Source organism: Vipera berus (assembly GCF_964194415.1).
Source record: "Vipera berus genome assembly, chromosome: 3".
In the NCBI taxonomy this organism is placed as follows: domain Eukaryota; kingdom Metazoa; phylum Chordata; class Lepidosauria; order Squamata; family Viperidae; genus Vipera; species Vipera berus.
This window is the reverse complement of record NC_138204.1, coordinates 48,188,621-48,200,626: the sequence shown is the minus strand read 5'-3', so window position 1 is coordinate 48,200,626 and position 12,006 is coordinate 48,188,621. Positions and strand designations below refer to the sequence as shown.

The following is a 12,006-nucleotide window of genomic DNA, read 5'->3' as shown; positions in this document are numbered from 1 at the left end:
GCCCTTCTCCGAAGACTCAGGGCTGCTTACAAGCTTAGCAGTAGCCTTCATTCTATGTATATGCCTGCTTATTAGGGCTTTCAAACACACCCCAAGCAGCATTATTACAAGTCAGCTTATTGCCCCCAACAATCTGGGTCCTCACAAATGCTTAATTCAAATGAAAGGACTTGTTGTTTTCAATGTATTTTTCCAACTGATATATCGGATATTTTGGTAAGCTGCCAAGACTCACTTGATAGTGAGAGGAGAGGCATATAAAAGAGCCTTGGTGGAGGAGGAGAGGAGAGGCATATAAAAGAGCCTTGGTGGAGCAGTGGGCTAATGCCTCCTTACGTAACACCAGCTGCCTGCAATTAGTGCAGGTTCGCATCCCACCAGGCTCAAGGTTGACTCAGCCTTCCATCCTTCCGAGGTAGGTAAAATGAGGACCCAGACTGTTGGGGCAATAAGCTGACTTTGTAATAATGCCGCTTGGGGGGGGGAAAGCCCTAATAAGCAGGCATATACATAGAATGAAGGCTATTGCTAAGCACATTGGTTTGTGCTTAAATTGTAAGCCGCCCTGAGTCTTCGGAGAAGGGCGGGATATAAATGGAATTAAAATAAATAAATAAAATAAATAATTTTAATAAATAAATAAATAATAAACAAGCAAGCCAGCAAGCCATTCATTTCTTGCAACATAACAGTTTTAACTGATATTCTATTTGCCTCTATCGTTCTCCATGACCAAAGTATTATTCATGCGACTATACCTTTAAGACTTCTCCTGGCACAGGTGGTGGTGATTGGAAATGAACTGGTGTGTTGATGGCTGGGGTTGGAGCCATTGGCATTTGTTGCTGTTGCTGCATGTAATGCATCACTGACTGCTGCTGCATGCGCTCCCGTTGTTCCTCTTGTTGTACTTGCTCTCGCATAAGCTGCATCCGTAAACCAATGCGAGATGCCATGGCTGATATTTGGGATGTGTCAACGCTTGTTAGGAATACCTAAAGCCCTAAAAAGAAAATAGAAGGGTTGAGACTCAGCATTAAATGCTAGCTTTCAATCACTTGCACAAGTCATTAAAACTGATCTAAGAGCAGCGAGTCTCTCAACATTAAGAATCTTCTATAATCAATCTAGTAGAATAGAGGACTTACAATCTGTTATTTTACCTATCTTTTTTTTTTACATCTAATTCAGCCTTCCCAGCTGTGGATGTGTTAGATCTCCAATTCACAGAACTCTCAATTAGCAAGCTGAAGTAAGCTATTGCTTTTGAAATTGATATCAACTATCCACAACAAATTACAATTTGTTTTCACTAATATTTCCCAAATGTTAAAACATAACAACACTTTTGTTCCTCTTCTCACTTTCCTGAGCCTTTGTTGTATCTGTTTTCAATATTAAGGAGAAAAAGGCAAAACAGTAATAAACACAAAAATATGTGCATATGCTCGATCATATGTTTTTTGCATTCATTTTCAAGCTTGTAGTCTTTAAGCAAGTGATTGTTCATTAATATTAATGGGAGGTTTTGTGCATAAGCAACATGTACGTATTTCTGTGTGTACTTTTCAATTTACAAGCAGCTTCATAAAAATCTAAAATGTGCAAATGCTGGTGCAAAAATGATTCCACAAGCAGCTTCGAATAAATTTCTCTTCCAAAAACTGGTCCCATTTTATGACAGCATAACTTGCAAAAAAATTGCTTTTAAAATTACACATGCTTTTCATTTACTATTAACTTTGTTCAGTGGTGGGATTCAGCCAGTTCACACTACTTCAGCAGAACTGGTAGCTAATTTTTTCTTGCCCAGACCTAGAACCGGTTGTTCAGATATTTGAATCCCACCACTATCTTTGTTCCTCTTGTAAGAAATTATACTTGTTACATTTATATTTGCTTTTTGTCAAGGAGTTCACAGTATATATAGCACTTCCTTCAATTTTTTTTCCTCAAAACAATAAGCTTGTGAGGTAGGCTGGGCTTGAAGAGAGTGAGTAGCCCAGGCACCCAAGGAGTTTCTCTGACTGAGAGTGAACTTGGTTCTCTGGGGCTAATCCCCCCAAAACTATAACCCTCATTAATTACTTTAAGATGAAGGGGGAAAAAGAATTTCAGATCAAAGTTAAGTAACAATCTTACTTCCCTCTATAGTAATATATTCATGAAGTGAATAAAAAATCCCAACTATTTTTTTTCCTGTATCATCTTTGGGCAGGTGACCAAAAACTCTAGCATGTGATATAAATGGAACTCAAGAGGCCCATGAAAAAAGAATAAGATGATATATTTGGAAATTCTTTTTTAAAAAGTCCAGAAAGGGAGATGACAGAGAACAAGTTGCTGATTATCTTCTCCCTAATAATTTTTTTCATATTGCAGTCAGTGTTTGCCTATGAAAGTAGAATACTTCAGAGTTAAATTTAACATTTAAAAAGTCTAGAATCTAGATTATTATGGTCATATGATAGATGAGTAATAGAGGATGAGACTTAATGGTTTAGCAAGTTCACAGGAGAGATGGTGTTTGAGATAGAAACTGCTCTTTCTCATGCTTTTTTATACTATAATGTCTATATGTAGCATTCAGACAATTTCTAGCATTCTGGGTAAGCAGTTGGATTTCTTGTCATTCAGGATACGTCTCATGAGTTTTCTAATTATGCTAAACCATTATACGCCTTGCACCAACCTTTCCTTTACCAATGCTCTCTAATGTAATAGTTTATAAGCCCTCCTTACTCTCAAACTCCACAGTCATTACTTGTACCAGCCTGAGAAAGTGTTTGGAGAATGTCAGCTCAGGGAAGTCTGATTTAAGATTTAGCGGTGGCAATCATAATTTGTAGTAAGAAAATTCCTACAATGAATAAGCTTCCTCTTGGATTTCTGAGACCTGTTCAGCACTTCTAAGAATGAATGCAGCTGCTTATTTGGATTCCTAAATATGCATCCAAGAGTTTACACCCCACTGGTGAAGCTGATGTCCTTAAAGTGCCTCAGCTCTTTCACAAGCTGCCTTCTTCAGTCATAGAGTGTGAAGAGTTTACAAACCCTATCAGGGCAGATTAAGCTGTCATACTTCTTGCTGTCATAACACAGGCAATACATAGCAACTACCATGTAAAAGGATAAAGGGTTTATTCACAGGCCGAACAACCTTGTTCAGATAGTGCAAAAAAAAAGAAAAAAAGAAAATGTGCTTTACTTCAGAAAACTATCCCACATCACTTATATAATCCCTTTTGATCTTTTTCATTAACTTCTTTCTACAACACAATGTCTCTCAAAATAATTAAGGCACGTAAAAAGACTAAACACTACCTGAACAAGATCATCTAAAGATTCTACACGGATGCCCAATCTTTTGTGTTGACAAATTTCAAGGGATATAAAATGGCCAATGTTATAATCTCTTATAGTATAACCAATCTTTGAATTCTACACCGTATACAGTATTAATCATTGTCCTTAAAATGGTGCTATATATAACGTACATAACTGGAGAAAAGGGACTGCACAAATAATCAAAGGCAAGAGTAGCTCCCCATAAGGAAAGGCTTACGAGGGGAATTCTTCAGCTTAAAAAACAACTAAGATGAGAGACCGGATAGAATGCATAACATTTTATGTGATATGGAAGAAAAGCTTTTTTCTCCTGTCTTATCATAATTTAATCCAGGAATGGCTCTAACTGGTAGGAGATTCAGAATATTTTATTATTACGTATTTATTTTTTATTTCATTTGATTTGGAGTCTACCCACCACCTTAACAACTCTGGGCAGCTTACAATTAAAAGAGAAAAAACCAAAAAATTAGAAGCACAACCAATCAGAAAGTTAGCTCAATAACCAAAATAATTAAAACCATAGGGATTCCACAGCCATCCTATCCCAAGACTGGGAGAACAACCAAGCTTTTAATAGTTTCTTGAATGTCATTGGGGTGGGAATTATATGGCTCTCCTGGGGCAACGTCATTCTAGAGGGCACCACATCAAAAAAAAGGCATGATTTCTGGGTCCCAATAAATGACATTGTTTAATCACCCAAAGCATGCCAACTCAACCTTATCCGACAAGTAGAAACATTTGGAAACAAGCTGTCCCTAAAACAGTCCTATGCCATGAAGGGCTTACTAACCACCATCTTGAATTACACCCAGAAATCAACTGGTAACCAGTTCAGTTATGAAGCAGTGCCATAGGGCAGTGCACTTCATTGCACTGAAATGAAAAAAAATCATTTGCCTTCATTTTTAATGCAACTTAAACTTTCCTGGATTACTCTAGTATTCATTAGATATTTACATAAAACCTGTTTCCCTTCATTTTTTTATATAAAATAAATCTCTGTAGGAGATATACAGACCGGAAATGTCATTCTTGTAAGAATTCTGCTTCTTGCTCACAGGAGTATTCTCATAATTTGTTATTCATTTTTGTTTCAATCTATAAAACTATATTGTGAATCAAAAGTAGCTATCAGCCATAAAAGGATAATGCTTTAATTGCTAACAGAATAAACAGTGCTTTAAATTATCTTTAAAATTATCAGAATTAACAATCCAGTAAATTTTCAGGAAAAATACATTTTCCTTTCACTGCTACAATCATAATTGTTCTTTTATTGTTCCATGGTGTGTAGTGAAAAGGAATGTGCGGCAGCAGCCAAAAAAGCTAATACAATCCTTGGTTGTATAAACAGAGGCATAGAATCAAAATCACGCAAAGTACTAGTATCACTTTATAAAGCCTTAGTAAGGCCACACCTGGAATACTGCATCCAGTTTTGGTCACTACATTACAAAAAATATGTTGAGACCTTGGAAAAAGTTCAAAGAAGAGCAACTAAAATGATCAAAGGCCAGGAGACTAAAACATATGAAGAATGGTTGCAGGAACTGGGTATGACTACTCTAGAGAAAAGGACCAGGGGTGGCACGATAGCAGTGTTCCAGTATTTGAGAGGCTGCCACAAAGAAGTGGGGGTCAACTTATTTTCCAAAGCACCAGAAGGCAAGACAAGAAACAATGGATGGAAACTAATCAAGGAGAGAAGCAACCTGGAATTAAGGAGAAACCTCCTATCACTGAGAACGTGAAACAGCTTGCCTTCAGAAGTTGTGTGTGCTTCATCACTGGAGGTTTTTAAGAAGAGACTGGACAGCCACTTGTCTCAAATTGTATAGGGTCTCCTGCTTGAGCAGGGAGTTGGACTAGAAGACCTCCAAGGTCCCTCCCAGCTCTATTCTGATTGGGCTAAATGACTCACCTCATGTTGTTTATTATAAAACAGACATGTCAAACACAAGGCCCGGGGGCCAGATCCGGCCCGCGAAGTGGTTTCATGCGGCCCACGAAGCCATCCTGGAAACAGTGAGGGAACGGCCCCCACTGCCTTGGCCCTGCCCCAGAGACCCTCCTCCTGCCAGAGACCCTCAGATCTGTCCCACTCCTGCCCAGGCCCCCATAGACACCCTTGATGCGAATGATGTAGAGCTGGCCACGCCCACCCAGTAGGCCATATGCACTCTAGCCATGCCCACCCAGTAGGCCACACCCACCCTGGCCATACCCACCCGGCCCCCTGAGGGCAACCACAATGCTGATGCAGCCCTCAATGAAATTGAGTTTGACACCCCTGTTATAAAAAGTACAATCACCAATATTACAGGTCAACAATTTACCAGGTTTTGCACTTTAGGAAGTTCCTTTATATCACAAGATCTTGATCACAGCAAAGAGGGCTGCTTAAAAGATAAGGAGAACTGCAAAACCAAGATAACTTTTAAATAGCTCTTCTGGCTCTGCTTGGCTTCACCCTCTGTAATATTCACCAGCTTCTGCTTTCACTCTGACTCACAGGATGGACAGGGAGGGAGAGAAGATAGGATAGGAGGTCTGAAAACCAGTGTGATGCAGCCATTAAGGTATGACCCAAGTTCAAATCTCTCCTTAACCATGGAAGTCACAGAGTGACTTTGGGTCAGTCACCCCAACTACCCCACAGGTCTGCTACTGTGTAGACAAAGTGAAGATTTTCATGTAAACGTTCTTGGATTTCTTTTGGAGGAAAGGCAAAAACTAAATATAATAAATGAATGAATAAACTAACAGAAACACAGAAAATAGAAGTCTATGCATGATAACTCAGAATTCTGTTCAGTATAAACAAAATAAACAAAAGAAAAAAATTAAGATTCATCCAAAATGTAGACGGATAGATTAAAAAAAATAGCTAGAAACTATCATTATAACTGGCCTTTAAGAAGTGTAAATGTAACATTTAAATGTGAATTTTAATGTAGAGAAAAGCAAAGTTTTACATTTAGGCAGGAAAAATCAAAGGTACAAATACAGATTGGGCAAGACCTGGCTCAAAAACAGTAACTGTGAGAGGGACCTTGGAGTCCTAGTGGATGATCAGTTGACTATGAAGCCAGCAGTGTGCAGCAGCAGCCAAAAAATCTAATAAAATCCTGGGTTGCATAAACAGAGACATAGAATCAAGATCTCGTGAAGTATTAGTACCGCTTTATAAAACCCTAGTAAGACCACACTTGGAATACTGCAAACAATTTTGGTCACCATACTACAAAAAAGATGTTGAGACTTTGGAAAAAGTTCAGAGAAGAGCAACTAAAATGATCAAAGGCCTGGAGATGAAAACATATGAAGAATGGCTGCAGGACTTGGGTTTGGCTAGTCTAAAGAAAAGAAATGGGTGACATGATAGCAGTAATTCTAATATTTGAGGGGCTGCCACAAAGAAGAGGGCATGGAACTATTCTCCAAAGTACCAGAGGGCAGGACAAGAAAGAATGGTTGGAAACTGACCAAACAGAGAAGCAACCTGGAATTAAGGAGAAACTTCCTAAAAGTGAGGACAATTAACCAGTGGAACAGATTGCCTTCAGAAGTCGTAGGTGTTCCATCACTGGACGTTTTTAAGAACAGACTGGACAATCACTTGTCTGAAATGGTATAGGTTCTCCTGCTTGAGCAGGGGGCTGGACTAGAAGACCTCCAATGTCCCTTCCAGCTCTGTTCTATTCTATTCTATTCTATTCTATTCTATTCTATTCTATTCTATTCTATTCTATTCTATTCTATTCTATTCTATTCTATTCTATTCTATTCTACAGTTGTACTTTCTTTCACAAAATGTTAACATTCTGAATAGGAATACTCTTGATTTCTCCTTGTTCCATTGTGAATTCCTGTGGGATTCTGACATGGGTAGAAAGATTACATTGGGAAATTTTGGCAGTTTTTTACAAGTATTTCCTTGATTCCTACAATAAGAAACAAGGATTTTAAAACAAAAATGAAGTAAACCAGAGAAAGTGAATAAAATATGCTTTCAGGCAGTGCAGTGTTTTGGATTCTAAGAGAGGAAAGCTCTGGGATGCTTATGCAGCACCTATAAACAATTCTTCAAAGCAAGTACAGGTAATCCTTGTTTAACAGCTGCCTCATTTAGTAATTGTTACCAGATACAACAGTGATGAAAAAGTAACTTTGCAATCAATCCTCACATTTACAACCTTCACAGGTCTGTAAAGCAGGGGTGTCAAACTCGCAGAGTCACGTGATGTGTCGCAACATATCACAACTTTTTTTCCATTGTCAGAGTGGTTTTGCCATGACACATCCGGCCCGTGGGCCGGCAGTTTGACACCCCTGCTGTAAAGCTAAAGAAAGCAGAAGTAAAATCATAAACACAGTTGCAATTTTACTTAGTGACCACTTTGCTTAACAACCAAGTTGCCAATCCCAATAGTGGTTGCTGAATGAGGACAACCCTCCTCAGCTGTAGCATAATCGCAGGAAAGGATGAGTTGTTGACAGAAGCTGCATGCACACAGCCTCTCTCTGTCCAGAGTATATTTTTCCTTTGGAATCCAACATGTTGCACATCCCTAATATATCTCTCTATTAATCACTTCTCCAGCCCCTCAAGCAGTTTTTATCCAAACACATAAGTCAAGAGGAATTTCCATATTCTAGCTAATTCCTATAAACACAGTGTTGGAGAACTAAGCTGACCTATTACCAGCTCAGCTTCAGAATATTTGAAACTACTACAAAGTTGGCTTTCATTTTTGAGACATGTTGCTCTTTCTCCATTGGAGGAAACTATTTCCCCTACTCTTTGTCCTGGCTCCTCAGCTTCAGGTCCTACTATAAACCATTCCTATATAATGCTGCTTGACGACTTTGGAGCTCCACCTCAGTAGCACACACTGTATCAGAAGGGATGAAACTGACAAGAGTTTTAGCAGTTCCCCTTTCTTTCCTGCACAGGATGCAGGCTACTGGTTCTTTCTTTCATTCTGTCTTTCCTTTTGTTTAGAGTATGACTATGGGGATTTTTGTTGATGCCAGACAAAAAAAAATGTTCCTTGTTCTTAGTATTTCAAGCCAACAGAAGTGATAACAATCACAATTACTTTCAAACTGCTTGACAGTTTGGTGAGGGAAAATGGTGGCATGTGAAAGTCTCAAAATTGCTGCTTTTGGTCTTAATCTATTACTTCCTGATTTCTAAAAGAAAAATCTACTAAAAATAGCCCACTTTTGAAGTGTGCCTTGAAAAATTAAACTGAACTACCAGAGAGGGAAGGAGGGAACACAAAATAAAGGGTAAGCCAAACTAAGCAGTGGAGAAAAGGGAAAAAAGATTGCCAGAAGAATGTAGTGGTGAAGACTCACATTCTTTGAAGCAGGAATATTTGCAAGGAGAAGATTAAAATTAAGTATGATGGCCGCCACCAGGTACCTTGTCCCCACTACCACAGACACCCTTATTTGTATATACAAATTAATGGAATGCATCTGAGAGTTAAACCTTCTAACTTCTAACATGCATTTATTTATTTATTTATTTATTTATTAATCTTATTTGTATACCGCCCTTCTCCCGAAGGACTCAGGGCGGTGAACAGGGCAATACATATTAAAAAAACAAGATACAAAAATTAAAAACGATTAAACAAATGCCCATAAATAAGTTAACACACAATTAAAAATAGATTAAAACAGATTAATAAAACCCAACCCCATCCCATCAGGCCAGGCCAGCTTGTTCGAAGAGGTAGGTTTTGAGATCGCGCCGGAAGGAGCGGAGGTCAGGCGCCGTCCGGAGCTTGACCGGAAGATGGTTCCATAAATCCGGCGCGCCCACAGAGAACGCCCTCCCCCTGGGGGCCACCAGTCGACATTCCTTGACCGGTGGCACCCTGAGGAGGCCCTCTCTGTGGGAGCGTACTGGGCGGAGGGAAGTTGACGCCGGCCATTAAGAATGTACTAAGAATACTAAAACTGAGAATACTATTCGAAATTCATCAAATAGTCCTATAGCACTATTGCAGAGCAGAACAAACTGTTAAAGAGATTGAAAAGATATTCACTCAAGACAACATGACATTTATTAGCAAAATTCAAGATTCTTCAATATCATCAACAATTACAACAATTAGCTTTGTCACTAGAATTGTAAATATAATAAATATTCATGGGGTATGATGGATCATGAGGTTCAGGAGAAGCAAGGCCTGGTCTCTAACTTCAGGTTCTTGCAGGCAAATTCTTCTCATTTTTTGGCTCATGCTCCAGCTATTAGTTGGGATTTTTCCCTTTTACTTAGCTCTAACAGACTGCCTAATTTATTGATTTACCGATCAGAAATCCCTGCTTGTAGTTGTTGTTCAATAGCAGAATATAGTTCCTTCATCTTCTAGTACTGCTGTCTTCACACTGGCCTGAACAGTCACTTCTTGGTAAGGTGTTTCTTTAAAATTAGTAACTATTTCTGAATCTGTATTTATACATATAAATTTGCATGTACAAGTTGTATGAAAATATTTCCTTGATTAGCAATGCAATTCCTCTTTTTTGACACTGCATAAAAAGATGCCCTGCAAGAATATCACTTAGACTACAACATCAAAGTTTGCAATTGTAATCTTCAATGGAAGTTCTCTGTTGGGTAAGGAAATGCACTACCTGTTCAATATTTCATTACTTGCAAATTCAGGCAACCATTTACCAAATGGTCAGTACACAGCCCTGTCCCTACTCTGGTACCTCCAGATGTGTTGGGACTGCAACTGTCATAATTTCCAAACATTACAGTATGGGTGAAAACTGTCACAATTGCCACAGTTTTCTTAATGACTTTGATTATCTCCTTCCTTTCCCTCCCCCCCCCCAAAAAAAAAAACCCCCAACAAAGCAAGGTTAAGCCTGAATAGCACTTGATGGGAAATTACCCAGGAAATCCCAGGGTTATAGACCAGACTGGGAAGCAAAAATAAAAATAAAAAATCCCAGAAGTGGGCAATGGCAAGTAATCTCTAGAATTGGACTCAACTAAATATTTATCTTTATGAGTGAAGGCAGGTGGCTGGAAATTCTAAGAGACGCTTTCCCTACTTTTTTGCAGGTTGGAGAAGGGTAATATAGTACTGCTTTGAGAGTTCAGATTTCTTGATTTACAGTAAAAATCTACACCAAAATTGATGGCAAATGCTAGAAATGACTGATTTCCTACAATTTTTTTTAAAAAAACTTATTTTGCATACTGATTGCAATGTTATCACTTGTTCTAACATTCATCATGTATGTATTAACTGCTATTATTAGCCCGTGATGTAGACTATTGTTTGCCTCTTTTTGTCTCCTCTTACTCCATGTAAACTGAGATTGAAATTAGGGAATTTATTCTAAATATTGAGCTGTTTTAGCCTTTTATATGTAACAAGAAATGAGCTAACTGGAGCCTTTATGTTGAGTTCCAAATACAAGGAAACCCATCTGCTCTTATTCTGTTCAAAGAATCTTACTCCTAAAGAGCCCTGTTGGAACAGGGGTTAGAATGCAATATATCCAGATTAACTCACTGTTCACTGCCAGCAGTTCGATCCTGACCAGCTCAAGATTGATTCAGCCTGCCATTCTTCCCGAGATTGTTGGGGGCAATATGAGGGCTGTAAAGCACTGTGAAGCAGTATATGAGTTTAACTGCTATTACTATTGCTAAATAAGTATACTTAGGACAGACATGTCAAACTCACGACATCACGTGACATCACATGATGTATCGGAGCTTTTTCCCCATTGCTGGCAATGAGGTGGACATGGTTTCATCGTGATGCGTTCGGCCCGCGAGCCGGCAGTTTGACACCCCTGGCTTAGGATCTCTATTCTTTTTGTCTGCCTTCTTGATATCACTCATGCACAGAGGTGAAGTATCTCTGATGGAGGCTCTCTTTAACAAAGGACCTTCCCCACCCAGAATTTCAATCCTAAATGAATATGTGCACTACAGAGGCATGAAGGACAATCAAAGGAGGGCCTCAGTTGCTTGCTTGCATTAATTTTACTTTCTACTCAGTGGTGGGATTCAGCCAGTTCGCACCAGTTTGGCAGAACTGGTAGCTAATTTTTTGTTGCCCAGGCCCAGAATGGATTTCCAGGAGTGGCATCCACACAGAAAACCGGTTATTCATATATTTGAATTCCACCACTGTTTCTACTGATATATTCACTTCTAGCAGCTTGTACTTTTGTCTGTACATTGTGAAAGTAAAGACAATTTCAGTGCTTCCATGCAGTTTCTTTAGACATAATTTGCAACTGTCTTCTTCTGGGATGTTTTTTCAGCTTGCCACTGTAGCCTATAGCCCTGGAACTCTGAAGTAGTCCCCATCCAAGTGATAAACAGATCCCACTTGACTTCTGAGATCATACAGGTTTGGCTAAATGCTTTTACCTGACAAAGCCTCCATGTTTTTTATATCAAGTTTATTCACTTGCTTTCAATAGCCTCTTATTCTGTTCTTCAGGGAATGAGAAACAACCCCTTTTATTCACAAAAAAAATACCGTGGAAGCATTCTTCCTTTTGGTAAATAAACTTTAAATGTAAATTTTATTTTAGGTGAACTAAGAAAAGAACTCACTCAGGAAAAATATGTCCATGAGACCAGTATGTGCTGAC

General features: G+C 38.8%; 1 protein-coding gene across 3 annotated transcripts in view; it reads right to left on the bottom strand.

Moving 5' to 3' along the window:
* The window catches only part of TFEB (transcription factor EB), a 101,352-nt gene that overhangs the window by 31,424 nt on the left and 57,922 nt on the right, over positions 1 to 12,006 (bottom strand). For all 3 annotated transcript variants that reach the window (XM_081322630.1, XM_081322628.1, XM_081322629.1), the window contains exon 4: positions 759 to 1,003. In XM_081322630.1, coding sequence (XP_081178756.1) covers positions 759 to 956 — 198 coding nt within the window. In that variant the 5' untranslated portion in view covers positions 957 to 1,003. The remainder of the gene's footprint in view (positions 1 to 758; positions 1,004 to 12,006) is intronic.